Source organism: Portunus trituberculatus, chromosome 50, assembly GCF_017591435.1.
Source record: "Portunus trituberculatus isolate SZX2019 chromosome 50, ASM1759143v1, whole genome shotgun sequence".
NCBI classification, from domain to species: domain Eukaryota; kingdom Metazoa; phylum Arthropoda; class Malacostraca; order Decapoda; family Portunidae; genus Portunus; species Portunus trituberculatus.
Window position 1 is genome coordinate 15938893 of NC_059304.1, and position 21587 is coordinate 15960479.

At 38.9% G+C, this 21587-nt stretch overlaps 2 protein-coding genes across 6 annotated transcripts in view; one reads left to right on the forward strand and one right to left on the reverse strand.

The window, feature by feature from the left end:
- LOC123499700 (general transcription factor IIH subunit 4-like) overlaps positions 1-14645 on the reverse strand; it is a 26109-nt gene extending 11464 nt beyond the window's left edge. The window contains exons 1-6 of one of the 5 annotated variants that reach the window (XM_045248100.1): positions 14616-14645; positions 11858-12015; positions 3527-3634; positions 3158-3310; positions 2069-2257; positions 30-210 (exon numbers count right to left, since the gene is read on the reverse strand). In XM_045248100.1, the coding sequence (XP_045104035.1) occupies positions 30-210; positions 2069-2257; positions 3158-3310; positions 3527-3634; positions 11858-12015; positions 14616-14630 (804 nt within the window). In that variant the 5' untranslated portion in view covers positions 14631-14645. Of the gene's footprint in view, positions 1-29; positions 211-2068; positions 2258-3157; positions 3311-3526; positions 3635-10180; positions 10748-11857; positions 12016-12321; positions 12458-14615 lie in introns of those variants that run through there. The other 4 variants (XM_045248099.1, XM_045248098.1, XM_045248102.1 and 1 more) reach the window with 4 other exon arrangements.
- LOC123499702 lies at positions 12451-21346 on the forward strand. Its single transcript, XM_045248103.1, has 6 exons — positions 12451-12649; positions 12840-13010; positions 13727-13867; positions 15025-15075; positions 18289-18484; positions 19309-21346. The coding sequence occupies exons 1-6, from the start codon at positions 12451-12453 to the stop codon at positions 19451-19453; spliced, it is 903 nt and encodes a 300-aa protein (XP_045104038.1). The 3' UTR covers positions 19454-21346.
- The last annotated feature ends 241 nt before the right edge of the window (positions 21347-21587 follow it).

Here is a 21587-nt window from a genome sequence, read left to right on the forward strand (position 1 = left end):
CATACATTTGGCTGAAGAACTTCTCTAACCTTGCCAAGGGTTGAAAAGGAGAGCTTGAACAGAAAGGTGAGGCAGGCAACTAAACTCATGCCTCGTTCAGTCACAGTTTCCAGGTATTTGAGGATGAAAAACCACACTTGTGATGCAGTGTCCAACAGCAGGAACTGGAAGCCTGCACTTGTAATCTGCATGTTGTCTGACTCTCCACTGCTGTAAAAAAAGAAGTTTTAAACATAAAGAAGTAAAGTAAAATATTTCAATAATCACTTAATTTGAAAAATCTATATTTTGATTTGAATTTACACTGTCTGCTTTTCTACTCATTTTTTTCATTTTCTTTGTTTACAGTATCACCTAAAGAATGTTCTATTAAAAGTTGCATAAATAAATGAAGGTACAGATAGCAAAGTGACAGAAAAGTTACTTTCTGTACGAATATTACTTAGATAGTAAGGTAAGGAAACACTTAACACTACACTTATACACATATTCACATCCGGCAACCACACCTACCCACAATCCTCAGAAGGTTTGCACCCAGACCGAGGAGAGGATACACACATCCGAGTTAGCCAGGACTGTTTTGTCTCCTGTAGTCGGTTAAAGAACAATACACGTGTTGACTGTCTCCTGGACTTTACTTCAAGCCCTGTGATACTGTCAGCTCCACTAACACATGCGGATTCTTACATAGGGCTCTGTGAGATCCCATCTGCATGGCCCAGAACATGGCGCAGTGAACAGCCCAGAATACTTTCTATAGTCAGTTAAAATGTCACTTAAGAGTTCTGCGAATAAGCCTACAAATGTTTGGGTAAGGAGATAAGAAGGCTCTTCTCTAACGGTGACTTTCTTGGGAGATGCTCTTAAATGAAGTGAAGCAGCAGAAATAATAGAAAGCTTGAGTCTAAGTGTGAGATGAAAGAAAATCAAATACTTTGTAAGGTAGAACAAAACAGAGGAAAAGTTACAAAGACTGGTGGATCAACTGGATGTAAAATGCAGGAGAGTTGGTCTGAAGATTAACATCAGTAAAACTGATGTAATGGGAGTGACCAAGAGAAAGGAACAATTGAGGGTGAATGTGGATATAGGTGGTCAAGCAGTGAAGCAAGTTAGATCACTCAGATACTTAGGAAGTTTGGTGAATGAAGATGGAAGATGTGATGCAGAAATAAATTTGAGAATTGGAAAGGAAAAAGATAATTTTGGGCAAATGAGATTAATTCTGACAAAGTTTGAACACTGGGATCCAGCTGAGAGTTACATGATGTTGTACAGTTGTGAAACCTGGACTGTTAGTAGAGAAATGAAGAAGAGGCTGGAAGCAGTGGAAGTGTGGTTCATCAAAAGAATAATAAGAGTCCCATGGATGGCAAGAAGGACTAATCAGGTGTTGCATATGGCTGGCACAATGAGGGTGTTGATGACCGTGGTGAGAAGGCAGCAGCTTGGGTATCTGGGACATGTTTTGAGGAGAGGGTGTGGAGAGAGACTGCCTATTAGGGATGATGGAAGGGAGGAGAGCACAGGGGAAATAGAGGGTGAAGATGATGGGATGAGAGAAGATAGACAAAGTAGTGAGCTGACTGGAAACAGAAAAGTTTGCCACTCCATTGTTGCCAACGTCAATTGATATGGCACTGTGGTAAGGTAAGGTAGTGAATGTCATATTTCCAATTACATATGTATTTTCAGACAAAAAGATAAGCTGCTCAGACTCCATAACTTAATAACTATCTTCTAGCAGCATAAGCATAATTATAAGTTCAGGCCAACCATTAATGTATGTTGATAAATGTGACAACTGAGTTTTAACCATTAAAACCTTGTCTTACAAACTGATGCATATTAAATACTTAAGACTTCATTTTCAGTTTTCACAATTGTGTCTGTAGGAAGCAAGGGAAGTGTCATAAAGATGCATTGTTTATGAACTGTTTCTCATAGTCTGAATGCTTCTACAGCGTATTCTGTAAAAAAATATACAAAACAGAAATGTATTGATCATTCTTAGGAACAGATATGTAACTTTAAACCTATGACCACCACTGTTAAGTGATCTCACCTTTCTATAAGCCCAGCATGAAGCAGTGTCCTCATAGCATCACGTGAGATTGCCTTTTGTCCCCGTCCTGGCTGGACCAAAAACTGTAACACACTCTCCCAGCGATCCATGGCATACTTGTCCAGAAACTCCACATTCCTTTGGTGGGGATCTGAATCAAGTGTGGCTGACATGGTCCATGGCGTCCCTCTGATAACAAAACACAAAAAGTCAACAATACACATCACCCTTATAAAGTTGGACAAAAATAAGTAAAAAATGATATACAAATACTACTGATATTCTAGTTTCAACTCTGACAAACTTCATATTCATTGCTTTCCTTTTTCCTTTGTCATTCAATTCCAAACACTTTATGTAACAATATAACTGCAATATAGGAAATCTTATAAAATTTCCTATATTTTCCCAAAGCATAAAATGTTACAGTAAATTTTCCAACGACGCCTTTCAACACGAGAGAGAGAGAGAGAGAGAGAGAGAGAGAGAGAGAGAGAGAGAGAGAGAGAGAGAGAGAGAGAGAGAGAGAGAGAGAGAGAGAGAGAGAGAGAGAGAGAGAGAGAGCAATAAAATACAGCAGATGGTCATTATTAATTATTATTCCTATAACTATCAAGTCACTTACCATTAAAGGCAATAGTCACTTTTTTAACCAAGAAGAGCATTATCCAAGACTAACAAATCCATATGAAAAGGCTCAATGAAGTGCCATTCCCTAAAGAAAGAAGAAAAGAAGCCAAAAGGCTAATAAAAGATAGAAGTGTCTTGAAATTTCCCTCCTCTTGAAAGAATCAAGTTATTTTTTCTCATATAAAACCATCATTAGAGTGGTGTCTCTAGTATAGCAAGGATTATCTAGTAAAATCAATTACCTTACATAAACCAACAAACTACTTTTCTCGAAATGCAAATGAATCAATAAATAAATGTACTTACATAGTATACTCAAGTTTATATTAAAACATCTTTTAATGCTCCATTATAAACAACAGCAGACAGACTCTAATGCACTTTCTATGGCACCATGACTGCCAGTGAGAATTCTTGACCACAATCCTGAGCAAACTTTTCCTTCATCACAAGACTCACCCTCCTAACATGGCCACCTTGAGGTTCTCTCGGAAAGTAGAGCTCAGTCTGATGGCCATGTTGCCTTGTTGGTCCTTTACCTCCTGCCAGATACACATGTCCAACAGGACTTGTGTTCCCTGTCGGTGCTCGGCTGCAATGTCTCCCACATCCCTGTTGGGTCATGGTAGACATTATATAATGTAAAACTGTAAACAAAGAAATTTAACATCAGTAAAATATAGACACTCTGCTGATGAGCCATGTTATTCAATACATTCACTACAACATCCAATGTCCACTTCAATATCCACAATATCAATTGAAGTGTAAACTGAGGTCTATTTTTTAATTCAGATCTATATCAGCATGTTTTCAAGATCTACTGGCCTGCCAGGGTCATGCTGAGGGATCCACGATGCCAGCAAGACCTGACCAACTGGCTTGTTGACAAACAGTAGCCGCAAGATGAACTGTCGACTCAGCGCTGGAAGCTCCCTGTCAAAGGAGGAAAAGATTTTTATATATGGAAGCATATTTTTCTATTTCTGTCCAGAATATCTAACTAATGGAAGTATCTCATCATGGGAATGTTCTGAAATCCTACTGAAATGGTGACAATATAAACTGGCCAGGCCCAATACAATGATTTTTTTTTCATATCAAGTATTTTTGCCAATCAAAATTTCTACTTAAGATGCTAGCCTGGGGGATCAGTTGAGAATGGGATCTCAGCCTCAGTTTAATTTATGGCACCTGAAATGCACTCAATAGATGTAAAGAAGCAGTGTGTATTCGTACTATGTGTAGTGGTAATTTATGAACAGTGTGTTACATTAAAAAAGCCACCTGCCCAATATATAAAAAAAATGCAGATACAGGCCATGAAACTTCTGTAACCATTTTTGTAATAAGACCAAGCATGATATTTTAAGTTGAAAAACTAATTGCAAATCATGTGACTGACAAGAATGAACTTTCATTGATAACATTCCTATAGTATCCAGTCCCATGACTCATGAATGACACGACTCTTAGCCAAGGAATGAACACAGCAAATCAGTGAAATTGTTGAAGTACACATCCAACATTGTTCTTGGGATACGTTAGCTTAGGCTAGGTTATATTAGTTTAGGTTGGTAGTATCTTGTTTTATAAAAGATGGGAAACTGGCCAATGACAACAAAAACCAATAAACAAAAAGATCACTTAGATGCCAGTTCCCATGCAGGTCCAAAGGTGTTAGGCAAAAGAATGGGATAAATGTCTTGCAATCTTCCTTTTAAAGAAGTCTATGTCATAGGTTAACAGAAATACTGAAGCAGGTAGGGAGTTCCAGAGTTCACTAGTGAAAGGGATGAATAACTGAGAATACTGATTAACTCTTGCATCAGAGAGATGGACAGAATAAGGGTAAGAGAAAGCAAGAAGTCTTGTGCAGTGAGGCCCCGAGAGGAGTTTGATTAGATTAAATTACAGCAGTTTCATTAGATTGGTTAGTTGGTAGTGCATAACACCACCAGCTGGCAGTGACAAGCAAGTGGTAGCCAAGATCACTGGTAGTGAGATGTAGGCACAAGTTGAAAAAGACAACTTGAAAACTAGCCATTTGCAGCAAAAATTAGGTACAACATTAATCAATTTACTACTTCGCTCACCAGAAAAACACAAAATTGTTGCTTGAGTGAAACTAAATTCAGATAAATTTCATATATGAAGGTAAATTTCCCTAGATTTTTAAAACTTATTTGCCACCCACTCACCATCCCCCTTGTCCTCCCAAAAAAATTGAATGGCTTCAGGTTCTCAAGCTTAATGTGGAGATAGGGAGTGAGGATGGGGAGGCGTGAACATATCGCTTTACAGTCCATCCGCCCCAGTGACGATGCACCCCAAGTCCATTCGCCCCGTAAGTTGGGGCGCATCTACTCGTGGGGAAGTTGATGCGCCTCAGTGCGCCCCACAGCCAAGTCATTGCACCCCACTCTCATGTTTGCATATAAGCATATATCGGATCAATGGCTGAACAATGTAGTGGTTATGATTTTACATTCTGTATTTCTTTATCACAAATAATGGCCTCTATTACACACACACACACACACACACACACACACACACACACACACACACACACACACACACACACACACACACACACATTAATGATCTTGGCAGACTATATTAATCTTTGTTTACATTTCAGAGCCAACATCAACAAATCATAAGAGACAATATAAAAGGAGACAAGGCAAGATGAAAAGATTAAAAATAATAGAATACTATACAAATATTGTAAAATAGTAAAACCGTAAGCATTTAATACAGTATAGTAAAATAATATGGTAAAATAGTAAAAATATAAGGATTTAATATAAAAGTAGTAATTGCATAAGCACGTCATAAAAACTTCTAAGTAAAAAAGAGACAAAAGATAAAAAGATTAAAATGGCACAAAATGTGAACATTCGGCAAGTAGCTGCATTGGTGACAGATCGTCATTACTGTACCTATCCCAGCAATTGTACAAACGGGCATGGAGTGTCCTATATGATTTTCTTTGGAAGTGCTCAATTTTTCTGTCAGATGCTAGCTTCATTGTCATATCAACATCTTCCGCTTCTTGTTTTAAAAGGGAAGTTAGGACATAGAAAGGTAACTGGCTTTTGCCCGTGTGACTGTTAAGGCGGTGATGCCACCCTTCCATATCATTGTTGGTTCTAACATTTTTCTTTTAGACACTCCAGGTAGCTGGGGGAAAGATAGTGGATGTGATCCACTGGTTGCAAATGTACGCAACAAGAGTAATTAGGTTAGGGGTAAGGGCTATGCTGGAAATAAGTTTGTCAAATGTTGCAATGATATCTTCATATGGCAGGTATGGAAGAGAAAGCAACTTCTTTATGAATCTGTGTGTACCAGAGTCTTGGCGATAAGCAGCTTGCAAGCCATGGACCTGCACTTGTCGCCATACTGCCTGGGCCCAGTGAAATCCGCAGCCGTGAATGGTCACTGTGGGAATCACCTTTGGTATGGCTCGCCACATCGCATGCTCATAATCGATAACGACATGCTCCACAGCAACAGTATCTGCTAAATCGACAATACCTTGGAGCACATGCTTATAGTCCCTTTTCTTACGGGAAGACATGAGACAAAATAGGAGAAGGACCTGTTTAATAGAGTCTCCGGATTTTACAAAGCCGTGAATGGAAAAAAGTTGGTAAAACGGCTTTCGTACCACTTTGAATATCGAATCTATAAACCAATGTCGACATTTGAAAAGGATGTCTAATTGAGCAGCAGTAGCAAAGATGAGATGACGATTGTCATGCACATGAATATCATTTTGTAGAAAATCCTGGCCAATAAAATCAATGTCCAGTGTAAAACACAAGTCTGTTGGATCACTAGGGCGTTCCTTTTGTCAGTGTCAATTGGCAGTACCTGCAAGATGTGCAGGCTTCGATAGATTTGGATAAGGTTTTGATGTGTCCAAATGTTTCCTCATCGCCATTGATACTATCTCCCCTGCTGGTTTGAAGATATTGGTGCATGCCTCTTCCATCACAGCAGCTCGGATTTGATGCACTGTAGTTATGTTGGGTTCGGCAGGATGACAGTGTTCAGCGTTGCCAGGTATAAAGCTGTTTCCGACCCGTTTTACTGTTGCACGACACATTACAGCACTTCGAGACCACTTGCAACACTGCCAGTCAACCGATCCATTCTTGTTTTTTCGCTTTACATTATAGGAATAACCAATAGAGTTTGTTAGCTTTGGATGTCTCTGGCGGGATGAATTTTCAACAATAGTCCATGTTGTAACATTGTCCACATCATCTACATCCATAGGGGTAGGGTCACACAGTGAATGATGCAGAATATCAGTTAATGAGAGAGAGAGAGAGAGAGAGAGAGAGAGAGAGAGAGAGAGAGAGAGAGAGAGAGAGAGAGAGAGAGAGAGAGAGAGAGAGAGAGAGGTGGTTATGGAATGAAGGGGAGATAAACAGGATGAAGAGGAGATAAGAATGTGTGTGTGTGTGTGTGTGTGTGTTAACATTGATTATGAATAGACAATTCTACTTTGTGTTTGAATAACATGTCGATGTTTGGATTTCACTTGATCATTTCGAGCTGATGGTGTGATTATGAATAGACAATTCTACTTTGTGTTTGAATAACATGTCGATGTTTGGATTTCACTTGATCGTTTCGAGCTGATGGTGTGATTATGAATAGACAATTCTACTTTGTGTTTGAATAACATGTCGATGTTTGGATTTCACTTGATCGTTTCGAGCTGATGGTGTGATTATGAATAGACTTTGTGTTTGAATAACATGTCGATGTTTGGATTTCAAAATGGTGTGATTATTACAATTCTACTTTGTGTTTGAATAACATGTCAATGTTTGGATTTCACTTGATCGTTTCGAGCCGAAAAGATTTTAAAAGATTTCGACCACTGCCTAAGATATCATCAAATATCTTTTTTCCTATTTTTTTTTATTGCTTGTAAAATATATTTAGTTACATTATGATAAAGATATAGGAAAATAGTGGTACTCTTCAAAATACATTAGATTTTTGGCTGAACGAAAACATACGGACAAGTACTACCTTCATGTTCTACTGCAGGTGGCGATAGTGGCGGCAGGTACGGATCTAATACATTAATGGAGAGAGAGAGAGAGAGAGAGAGAGAGAGAGAGAGAGAGAGAGAGAGAGAGATTTTACTACAAATATAACATTATCGAATAATTGGTTGAAATACCAACAGTACCTGTGTTTTGTTGGCAATTACTGCAGTACCAATGTACGTCAGCCAACTCCCCACGGTTCATCCTTCTATAGAGTTTGATCTGCCGCCGTTTTGTCCCCTGGACATTAAATTACACTCCATTGCCTTTAAGTCCTCCGAAATCTTAAGATATCTTAATGAGTTAGACTCATTCGGGGGTTGTGATCCTTTGGGTTTTCTGCCTCTTTTTTACAAAAAGATTGCTTCTCCTCTCGCTCCAAAATTGGCAGTTATTTTTAGAGCTCTTTTTCGTAAGGGTTCTTTTCCGGTATGCTGGCGTACTGCAAATGTTACCCCTATTCCAAAGGGATCTTCATCCTCCATTCACCCCGGTGACTATAGACCCATTTCCATAACCCCGGTGTTATCTAAGATTTTTGAGCGCCTGCTGGCCAAGCGTCTCAATCGTTTTTTAGATATTAATAATTTGTTGCCATCTAGTCAGTTTGGTTTTAGAAAAGGTCTCAGTACTTCTGATGCTCTCGTTTGCATAACGCACGACATGCAAGCTGCCCTTGATGCTGGTCATGAATCTAGAGTAATTTCACTTGATTTTAGTTCTGCATTTGATCGTGTTAATCATAGAGCCCTTTTATCGAAAGTTAGATCTATTGGTATTGGTGGCCGCGTCCATCAAGTTCTGTCAGAGTTCCTAACGAGTCGAAGGCAGCGTGTGACTGTTGATGGCTGCCTTAGTTCTTTTAGTCCAGTTGTATCCGGTGTTCCGCAGGGAAGTGTTCTGGGACCTCTTCTTTTATTATTTATACATCTGACATGTGGTGTGGGATTGAATCTAATATGGTTGCTTATGCTGATGACACCACTATATATGCGACAATTCCTTCCCCACAGGATAGGCAGAGAGTCGCTAATGTACTCACTCAAGATGTTTCAAGGATTCTGTCATGGTGTGATCGGTGGGGTATGAAACTGAACCCGAGTAAATCCCATAGTATGGTTATTAGCAGATCAAGGACACCTTTCCCAGTTCACCCTGATATTGTTGTCAACGAAGTACCTATTCCTAATTGTTCGTCTCTGAAGTTACTCGGAGTCACCCTTGATCCCAAACTTACTTTTGAGTTGCACTTGCGTTCACTTGCATCATCAGTCTCATGTAAAGTTGGTTTGTTACGCAAATGTAGGCGGATATATTCCTCTGATGATATTGTAAGAAATTGCTTTTACTCTTTCATACTGCCTCATTTTGAATATTGTCACTCTGTGTGGATCTCTGCAGCAGAGTCTCACTTAAAGCTTTTAGATAGAGCATTCAACCAGATTAAATTTCTTCTTCCTAATCTTGAGATTAATCTTCGGCATCGTCGTTTGGTTGGATCATTGTCCTATTTCTTCAAAATCATGTCTAATTCCAACCACCCGTTGCATTGTCATTTGCCTGCCCCTTCACTACCAGCACGTGCTACAAGACAATCCTTGATCATGAATGACCGTTCCTTGTCTGTGAATCGATGTAATACTTCACAATTTTCCCGGTGTTTTATCCCAGTATCTGCTAGACTCTGGAATACAATTCCCAACGAGATTGTTAATTCTAGTAACATTGAAGCATTTAAAAAACGTGTGAATACCTTTCTTCTCTCTGAACTCACTACCTCTTAGATCTCTACCAATCTTCCTATTCTGTTGTTCATTCCTGTTACTTCCTTTCACTTATCGGTGAGGTGCCGCCCACTGGGCCTTTGGGTTTATGCAGTTATGCTTTCCAGTGGGTCGCCTTCATTGACCTCATAATAATAATAATACTGAAGCTGACTTACACCTGAGTTGCATGTACGGTGTTGCCATGTAAAACAGATTTCACACTGCAGTGCTTGCTGCCTTGGCCTTACTTCATTAAAGCAAACGATACAGCGGTATGTTGGCAGAGCAGTCGCCATGATGGAAGTGAAGCTATAATGATATTTGTACTAGAAAGTAACCTAATTTGGTTGCTTCGAATTGTTTCAAATTATTCGTTCATCCATTGATCCGAAGTATACTTATTTGCGTTTTAGAGTTGGGGCGCAACGACTTGGTTGTGGGGCGCACTGGGGCGCATCGACTTCCCTATTAGTAGTTGCGCCCCAACTTACGGGGCGAATGGACTTGGGGCGCATCGTCACAGGGGCGGATGGACCTGCTACCAACGTATCACCCTGAAATATCGCTCTGCATTTTTTCCCCGCGGGATCCTCTGCCTCTCCCTGAGCAGCAGCCTAATCACATACGCCTCTGACCTGAAGACAGCCAGGCAGGTGGCTGGGTGGTTGTACAGCCGGTCCAGAGTGTCCTTGCTCAGCGACTTGAGGTATTCCTGCAGGTTTTTACAAGTGAGGGTCTGCGGGCCGTACATCACGACGCTGGATTGCTGCTTCGGTCACTTCTTTTTCGTTTCAACTCCTCAGGTACTTCCCTTCGAAGTTCACATAAAATGGAAACCGATTAAGTCACCAAAACAACACTGAATAGAGAAAGAAACCACAGATCTGCATGCTGGTGTACCGCCCGCCTGTACCACCAAACACACTTGATCTTGATCTCGAGGATCGAGCTGACCCTCCCGAGTGGCCAGAGCGCGGTCCTGTCGGGAGTGTACACCGAGTCCTCATCCCTGTCCTCCGTCTGTGTGTCTTTGCTGCTGCTAACTACTGCCACTGCCTGAATTTGCTTGGCCGTTATGTCCGTAGAAGCACAGCTATCTACTGCACCTGGCCGTCACTCTCTCGTTGCACACCAAGGATTCTATAAGCTCTGTATATTCCTTGTTGCACACCTTGCAATCATCTGCACCATCTTAATTCCTACTATTGGGAAACCTTGAAAGTAGCTTGAAAATTTTGATGTTCCTTCGGATCACACATCGGGACTCAGACCATCTATAATAGTAATAGGGTTGCCATACATCTGAATATACTCTCTCTCTCTCTCTCTCTCTCTCTCTCTCTCTCTCTCTCTCTCTCTCTAGAGGCTGGTACATGCACTTGCACATTTATCAGCTGTACGCAGCCTTCAGTGGGGATTTTACGTCCGTCAACCACCCAGTGCACATGTCATTTTGTGAGCCCCGCCTCCCGACCTTCGCACATTCGTTTTATCATCCTGAAACGTTTTATGTGCCTAGTTTTATCTCTTCATTTAAGTTTATTTCTTTACTAAGTAGTCAATAGCATATGTAGATTACATAAGTAAAACACTAAATAAATATTTCCAAGCTTCACCTATACGCTTTTCATCCATTTGTAGGCTACCTCTTAATTCCTTCAATACTGGAACGCATTTCTACCTTTGAGTTTTGGGCATGATTTGATGATTTTATTTACATTGTGAAGGGTCTACGAAGGTCAGAAAATTAATGGCCAGATTCTTCACTATTCTAATCCACACACAAGTTTCTGAAGCTGTATAAAATCGCCAAATAGTAACCAGAATTGATATGGAGACGCGTCAAGGGGTTAACTAAACAAGGTCAAACGAGTTAGTCAAATGCAAAGGATAAATATCTTGAAAGCTCCTCCTTAATTTAATTCAAGTCATAGGAAGATGGAAATACCAAAGCAGGAAGGGACTGGAGAGGTCCATAGTTTACCAAAGAAAGGAGTGAATGATTGACAATACTGATTAAACTCTTGCATCAGAGAAGTGGATAGAATAAAGGGTGAAAGAAAAAAGAATATCCTGTGCAGAGAGGCCGTGGGAGGAGGGGAGGTAGACAGTAACACAGGAATGATATAAACACACACAAAAAAAAAAAAAAATACTCCCTAACCAAAACTTAGCCTAAAAAGTAAAAAAAAAAAAACTAACATTGCGAGACACGGTGAGAAAAATGGAGTATATAACACTCAGCGAAACAAGGTATGCGAGTGGTGTGATGTCCTTGTGGCAATCAGCAGCAAAACCCAGAAGGTACTTACGTGAGCCACGGAGTCCAAACTGGATAGGGTAGAAGCAGGAGCTGCCTCTCAGTGTAACGAAAGTGAAGGGGCGAGTGAGGGGCAAGGGTGTTGGAAGGTGGCGTGTCGAGGTGTACCGAAGCTTTGGCAGAGGTGAGCGGGCAGGTGAGAGGAGTGACCTGACCAGAAGGGGAAGAACGAGGAATGCCGGTAGTCTGGGACCTAACGATATATATATATATATATATATATATATATATATATATATATATATATATATATATATATATATACACACACACACACACACACACACACACACACACAGAGAGAGAGAGAGAGAGAGAGTGTATGGTAACAATAATTTTGGTCATAGTGGTTTCTGTTGTGAACTGTTATATAATTTCATTCACAGATTTATGAATCCTCTCATTTGTTATTTGTTTTGGCATTAAGTCTAGTTTAGCTGGTCTTTTAACACGTACTGTACAGAATGATATGCTCGAATCCCTTGCACCCGTCTGACCAGATAAGAAATGTTGGCGGGACGTTGCGTCAGGAGCGGTCATTCTGCCTCTCCCACCTTGTGACGCACAGCCACTCAACACTTCATCATGACGGCAACAGCAGCGACCCGCGCAGTCCTCCTCTCCTACACACTTCTAGTCCTCACGCCCAGGCAGGCCTTACCACACAACATCCAGAGGATATCCCCAAAGACCTCTCCGACCTATGAAGAGCTCGCAAGTTCCCTCTTCGTCAATCAAATGGCCATTTTAGAACTGATGCACAATTCCCCGAACGCAACCTGCGGTGAGTAATGGTGAAAATTGCACTCTTGTGCTCTGTCTTATATCATAGAAAGTGAATAAGCACAACTAAGAGATCTACTGAGTTCTTTTTTCTATGCCAAAGTTACATTTTGATTAAGATGAAATCAAATACCTGCAGTGCTTTCAGTCTACGAGAAACTGAAGTTCTTTCTTGACCATCTTCATGACAGTCACTGCTAACATGCGAAATGAGAGTAACGTCGACAGAGAGGCAACAAGGAGGCTGGAGGAGACGCTGGGGACACGCATGGATCGAGTGTTGGCGGCACTGGAGGTCCAACAGCAACACACGCAGCAGATGCTCGACACCCTTAACATCACCGCCATGGACACACTGACAAGTATGTTGCCTGCTACCTTGGGTTCAAAGTTCCGTGTGTATTGTTACGGTTATTCGGAGATTATTCAGCAATATGTGTTACAGTGTGTTCTGCTGAGGGTCTTGTTCATTATATATGCATGTACAACACTCGGGCATCTCTCCCGCCATCAAACACCATGGCCCTAGACAACATTGCATGAGGAAAGGAAGCATATGAGTATTTCATCGAATCATAAATAAAACTGTCAGATAAAAAAAAAAAAAAAAAAAAAAACTAAGCGAAATTTCTTACCAACAAATACAATTTTATTTTTTGTCAATCTGAAATGATTGTATCGTAAATGATGACCGGTGATGCGATTCTGTAAGTTTCACTGATATTATTACTTTGCTGTTTTCGGAATTTTTATAATTGATATTCATTGTCATTATCTTTGTCCACGTATGTTCTTTGTCCGTCGATCCATCTGAACATGTGTGTCAAACTAACGATGTGTATGACTGTAAGTGAAAATAAGAATGAATTCATAAGGAATTTCAGTAATTATTTAAAAAAAAAATTAGGTCTGGGACAAACCAGCAAATCAATGGATTTTGAGACGGATCTAAATGTAAATGTGAATCCACGATAAGAGAAGTAGATATAAGAATAAGATAGACAGAAATCAAGAGGCGTTAGTGCAAGTATAACGTCTTGTTATCTTTGTTTGCATGAACACGTCGATCTTCGTGCAGAGGTTGAAGAGGTGAGGGAGGAGATGAAGGAGGAACTTGTCAAGATTGCTGAAGATATGCAGGTGTCCGCCACTCAAACGAGAACGACAGAACAGGTGGAAGAGGAAGAGGCAATAGCTGTTCCGGAGATCACGTATTCCGGTACAGTATATTCTCCTTAAGCATTTGACTTGCAGCCTTCATAATTATTATTATTACTTGGGAAAATTCTCCCCAAATTCTGTTCGGCGTCTATTTGTTGTTTCTATTATCGTATGTATGTTACACAAGAATTTTTCAGTATGTTCTAATTGCGGTCAGTTGTCCCGGTAGATTCATGGGTAAGACAAACAGTCTAGAAACCACCTCTTTAATATTTGGAAGTTTCAGAGGGTGAGGTGGTGTTATATGGTGTGATCTTCAGTGTAATTTTTTACGCATTTTGGAGTGAAAGTAATTTATTAATTTTACAAGATTATTTATATTGTACCAAACAGAATGATGGAGATAAGACGGACGCTATGACATTTTTCATGGGCCCATTTCTTGTAAATGGCACAAACCCACCTTGCCCCTCGTACAGATTTACCAACTATATCGACACAATACAAACACTGAGTCGCAATCCTCTTGTCACTCTCATAAATAACCACGACGGTTCATCTCTTGCTTACTTTGCTTTTTTCTGTTGTATAATGCAGTTTGTTTTTTTATGTTCTATAGTTACTAGTTTCTTATCATTTCATGTTCTCTTTTGCGCTCAAAGGAAATATTTGATATCAAGATATATATTTAAATATTTGTTTTTATATGCCAATTACTGCACATCACAACAAGGGACTTGGCATAACTAACATGAAAACCAAATCATTATAACTTATATTACAATACAAAGAATCCACTTCCTTACCTTTGCATATAACATCAAGTGGAGGGCAAATGGGCAGCAGCTGTAAGCGACAACTGCCAGTAATGACGGTGACACGAAGATTTTGCCGCCAGTATCAAGCCTCGCCCGTTCTGCTTGTGTCTAGAGGGGAAGAGTTCCATCTCAAACCACGGGTTCCTCTCAGCCCTCACAGTTTCATTGCTCATTTACTTTTTCCAAAGTGAACTGGAATGTAATTTGTACCTAATTATAATCGGATTCCCGGTTCCTATAATCTTTTCCTTCTAAATGTGAGTGAAAAGATCTTGAACGAAAGATAATTAGAAATATCTTATTTAAATTTAAAATTGTACACTATACATGTGACATTCTAATGACATTTGAAGTGACATCATTTGTTCCAATGACTCAAAATGTATTCCTTCTTCAGGAGTAATAGTGCACAACGACTCGCTGCCATCCCTTTGCAATGGAGACAAAAGTGAGTGTGGTTTCATATAATATATATATATATATATATATATATATATATATATATATATATATATATATATATATATATATATATATATATAGCAGCCAGGTACAGTAAGGTATGTGTGGTAGGGGATTTTAACTATAGGAATGTTGATTGGAGCTTGATGGTGGGTAACAGGGAAGCAGATGAGTTCATTAAGGTCATACAGGATAATCTTTTTAAAGCAAGTCATTTTAGAACCCACGCGGGGAAATAATATTCTAGATTTAGTTCTGACAAACAGGGAGGAGGCAGTTACACAGGAGGAGATTGGAGGCCATTTAGGTAACAGTGATCACAAAGAAGTAAGGTATACATTGAAATGGCATGAAACTTTTAGAAAACAAAACAAAAGAAGAGTACCTGACTTCAGAAAGGTTAATTTCGATGGATTAAGGGAATATTTACAAATCGCTTGGCAGGGGCAAGGCAGATCTATAGTCAGGTAGAAGGAAGGGAGGACCAGGGAAGAGCAGGGAGGTGTGAAGTCGGGATGGGGCGGAGAGAGAGTGAGGCGGAGGAAACTGGGAGGTATCCCGGTCAGGCTAAAGGCAGGAGAAGAAGCTTTAAGGCCACGATACTATGAATTAGTAAGATCAGTTAAGAGGTTAACGAGGAAAGCTAAAAGTGAATATGAGTTGAGAGTAGCCAGACAAGCAAAGACGGATCCTAAGGGATTTTTCAATTATATATAAGACAAAAAGTAGAGAAGAAATAGGTCCCGTAAGGACAACAAATGGTGAAATGGCTAGTTCTGCGGAAGAGATTAGTAGAATTATGAACGAGTATTTTTTAACTGTCTTCACCCAAGAGAACACACAGGAAATCCCAGATAGCAAAGAGGTATTTAGGGCAGATGATAGTGAAAGGCTGGCAGATATCCTTATAACGAAGGCGATGGTAGGGCAGGAGATAGATAAACTAAAGAAATTCAAGTCACCGGGACCTGATGACGTTTATCCAAGGGTTAAAGGACGTCGTCAGCGAGCCTTTAGCGGCACTTTTTAGGATGTCACTGGAGTCGGGTGAGGTACCGATAATGTGGAGAGAAGCTAATGTGGTTCCCATATTTAAGAAGGGAAATAAAACCCTAACGTCTAATTACAGGCCTGTCAGCTTAACTTCAGTTGTGGGTAAACTAATGGAATCAATAATAGCGAAAAACATTAGGGAACACCTAGACAAACACGGCTTGATAAATCACACACAACATGGATTTACGAAGGGGAAGTCGTGTCTTACCAACTTGTTGAGCTTTTATAGTAAGGTTTATGAGGCGGTGGATAAAGGTGATAGTTATGACATTCTATACTTAGATTTCAGTAAAGCCTTTGACAAAGTACCTCACCAGAGGCTCTTAAAAAAGGTTAAAGCACACGGTATAGAGGGTAGAATATTAGGCTGGATTAAAGCGTGGTTAGACGGCAGGCGACAAAGGGTAGTAATTAATGGTTCGAATTCCGAGTAGGGAGAAGTAGTTAGTGGGGTGCCACAGGGCTCAGTTTTAGGGCCATTATTATTTCTAATATATATCAACGACTTGGATAGTGGAATTAATAGTGATATCAGTAAATTTGCGGACGACACAAAGATAGGTAGATTAATTAGGTCCGATTCGGATGCCAAGGATTTGCAGGCTGACTTGGATAGGATGAAAGAATGGACAGATAGATGGCTAATGCAGTTCAATATTAACAAGTGCAGGGTGCTGAGCGTGGGTAGAGATAATCCAAACAATAGGTACACAATAGATAACGTGGCACTAGGAAGTTCCAAGTATGAGAAAGATTTAGGAGTCATAGTTAGCTCTGATCTCGGTACAAGGAAGCAATGTATTGAGGCCAGAAATAAGGCGAATAGAGTATTAGGTTTCATCTTTAGAAGTGTTAAAAGCAGGAGTCCTGAAGTAATACTAAAATTATACTTGGCGCTGGTCAGGCCACATCTTGACTATGCGGTACAATTCTGGTCCCCACATTACAGGAAGGACATAGCTCTGTTGGAGTCAGTGCAAAGGAGGATGACTAAAAGGATACAGGGAATGAGGAATATACCCTATGAAGAGAGACTGAAAAAACTTAGTCTGCATTCCTTAGAGAGACGTAGGTTAAGAGGAGACCTGATAGAAGTATTTAAGTGGTATAAGGGTTTTAACAAAGGGACATGAATGTAGTTCTTAGGATCAGTAGCGGGACAGAACCAGAAATAATGGGTTTAAACTTGAAAAATTCAGGTTTAGGAAGGAAATGGGAAGGAACTGGTTTTCAAACAGAGTGGTTGATGAGTGGAACAGTCTCAGTGGGCATGTAGTCAGGGCTGAGTCAATAGGGAGCTTTAAAAGAAGGTTAGATAAATTCATGGATGGGGAAGATAGATGGAATTAGGTAGATTAAGCACACTGGGACTGCCTCGTATAGGCCTGGCGGCCTCTTGCAGCTTTCCTCCTTTCTTATGTATATATATATATATATATATATATATATATATATATATATATATATATATATATATATATATATATATATATATATATATATATATATATATATATATATATATATATATATATATATATATATATATATATATATATATATATATATATATATATATATATATATATATATATATATATATATATATATATATATATATATATATATATATATATATATATATATATATATATATATATATATATATATATATATATATATATATATATATATATATATATATATATATATATATATATATATATATATATATATATATATATATATATATATATATATATATATATATATATATATATATATATATATATATATATATATATATATATATATATATATATATATATATATATATATATATATATATATATATATATATATATATATATATATATATATATATATAGAGATAGAGATATATAGAGAGAGAGAGAGAGAGAGAGAGAGAGAGAGAGAGAGAGAGAGAGAGAGAGAGAGAGAGAGAGAGAGAGAGAGAGAGAGAGAGAGAGAATTATATAGTTTTGAAGGACATGGAAATTGGGTTTGGTGAATGGAATGTAGGCAATACTGATACGAATATCAATGTGACTTACGTACAGTACTAAAGATCGGACACGACTATCGCATCAGACTGATCACACAGACACACTCTGCTCCTCAGTCCTCTTTGGTTCGGTCGGATCACTGACGGTGGTGGCATCCGGCAGCTACCCGAGTGGTGTTCTGTGCTCCTGGAATTTGACCTTTCCAGCAGAGTCCTCGGTGACCCTGACCTGGGAATACATCGACATGGAAAACCACCCATCGTGTAACTACGACTGGGTGGATGTCAGACACAATTCTCATTCTGTGTATGGGTGAGTACCGAGTAACGCCGTTTCTTCTCAGTCACAAATACTTGTACATCAACGTCACCTCTTGTCGGTCATGTCAGTCATGCTGCAGAACCAGTTATGTTATCGACACCCGTTATCAGTGATGCAAACAGAGCTACATTCTTAATTGGCCCATCTTTACTAGATCAATGAAGCTTCGTTTAATGTGAACGGATTCGGATATTGGCTCAGTGGTTCTCAATCTTTCCAGCTTGCTACCCAATTTGATATGAACCATTAAGCGTGTTACCTCTTTCATCAAAGTCAAATTAAAGATATTATCCATCACAGAAAGGACGCAACGGTGGAATTTGCTATAGATGCAGGGCCGGAGTACACAGAGTACATGTCTGCTTACGTCTACCTTGGCTGATACTTGCAGAGAAACAGACTGTGTGAAATACTTTCATTACTTAATTATGATTGGTTTACTTTACAACTTTACATACGTTGACGTTAATCCTAATGCCACATACAGCATTTTCTTCGTCTTGGCTTTTAGAACTCATTTTTAGTCATCCTTCACTACCTGAAAAAAAAAGGTTGAATTACCCTGTTGGATAATTTCTTCTGTTTGGGAACCATTACATTGGATGTTTTACATACGCTACAATTCATTTATCACAAAAAATGGTTTACAATTATATTGTTGATCAAACTGGGCAGTTTAATATCTATTTATGGTGTCACATATTTACACTGATGTTTATTCCTATCCTCGTAATGACGATGTGGCGTCATCATAATAATGGAATAATGTATCATTGGTATAATGATCAGGCAGTGAAAGAGCTGTACTTCTGCAGGAGGAAACTGTGCGGTAGTCTCAACTCCTCAATCCGTCAACTTCTGGACCTGACTCTGCATAAAATCAACAACCTACTAGTCTCCTTCCGCTCTGATGGCTCCAATGAGAAGAGTGGCTTCAGGCTGTTGTATCACGCCCACTGACGCAACCTTTAACAACAATTCAGTATTCAGGATCTTGTTCGGACGGCAAACGAGTCCATAGTATCTCAAATTCAGCGGGAAAAAATTAAATATGATGCTATCTTGAATTTTTAGACTTTGAAATCTTTGTCTAGCTTTAAACTAAGTAAATAAAGAATGGAGAAAAATTGTTTCAAACGTTACGAGATTGAATAATGTTGCTAATTTTGTTCAGCCTTCGTATATATTTCTGGACACTTACAGTCCATTTTCCTTTATCCATTTTCATTAGAGTGTCATTGTATTATTTCTACCTATAACAAATATGATTAACTTTTTATTAGTTTTTTTTATTGTTTTCGTTTCTTTTCGCAAAACCAGTTGCTTTTTTTACAATAGTTTCTTCACTTTGATGAATGTTACCTCTCGTTATCTTAGAAATAAGTTAGTTTAAAATTCTTGCTTATGTGAATAATTATTGCACATCCTTCCGTTTTCTGTTCATGTACGTACATTCATATCTCACCATTCATTAATTGACTTTCTTTATCTTTGGCCTTATCTCTTTCTGTATGTGTATGTTACCGAAAACACGCACACATGCACGCACGCACACACACACACACACACACACACACACACACACACACACACACACACACACACACACACACACAAATTGATAATGTAAGTAAAGCTAATCATGGTTCATTTTCTTGAGGTTTGGGTTCTTACAAGGGCTATATTTTCTAAGACTAGAGATAGTTAGTTGGCTTCTCGCATGTGTATTTCCTGTCGATGCTGCAACATCCTTCTTATACTGTTATCAAAATCCAAATCACATCACTGTTCATAAGAGGCACTGATAACTGGAATTGATGCATTCCTATAGCGATAACACACTAACAAAGGGTGATATTCAGATATGTATCTAGAACAGCCACAACAATGTCATGATTCAGCAGGTGGACTTGTAACATTCCCAGTGATACAAACAAAAATCGAGAAAACTGTTTGAAAGCTCCGCTCCATACCCAGCCGTCCTCACACTTATCCCACTTCAGCTTCTGCTGCTGAAGTGAAGAGAGGAGTTGATGAGACGAAATCCTTTGATTCCACCCTGTTTAGAAAGGCGGAATACATGTGAAGCGTAATCCATACAGTACAATAATAGTTAATGCCCTAGTATAAGTTAGTAGCTGAGATGAGAAAAATTAGGTATATAGATTAGGCAACTCAGAGCGTCTAACTTCACAAAAGCTGAGGATGAAATACGAGATTTTCAGATAAGATCATTAGGCGTCGTGGAAAGCAAACGTTAGTTACATACAAAGTAAAGTTTTTACCTAGATCAGAAAGAACAATTCATAAGATAGACGACAGACGATATGTTCTCTGAACTTACGATATAGCCTAGTTTATCCTAATCCTCATTACTGTAATATTGTCTGGAGTTCTGCAATAAGAATGGTCACTCATTTCTTTCTATATTACAGAAAAAAATAGCTAAATGATTTCAGTTCAGTAGCAAGACACAAGACCCACATTTATCCTTTATTTCCAGAACTTTTAATTCTCGGTCTGCATGATACACGCGCCTTAGAGATGCTCAAAGGTATATTCAGTCAAATACAGACGCCATGGGTTGTGACTTTCGAAAGAGTTTCCAGTGAGCACAATAAAATCCTTCCGTGATCTCCAAAACCACGATAATAAGTCTCCAAAGATTTGTTACGTATTCTGGATGTGTTAAATGGAGCAGTTTACCAGAAAAGAAACGTACTATGTAACAATTACCTTTTGAGTTTGCACATTACCTATTATGTAACCTAATTATGTAATTATGTAACTTTTCAATCTATCATGTTTGTCATATCATATACTTACGATTAAAATATATTTGTTGCAATTATACAAGGTAAGGCATTGGGCATGTTTACTGGTATACATTACAGGTGGTATCCTAGAGTAATTTGATTAATCTGATGAAAAAGGAGATCTCTGGTTACACATTGAATGTGCTCAGCCTTTAATTATTACACTGTCCTTTCCGAGAGTTGGCTGTAGTATTAAGGAACACATTGATCTCAATAATTTGTGCATGCTTTTTCCATCCCACTAACTGGGCGTAGCGGTGCTGCTGGGCAACAAAGAG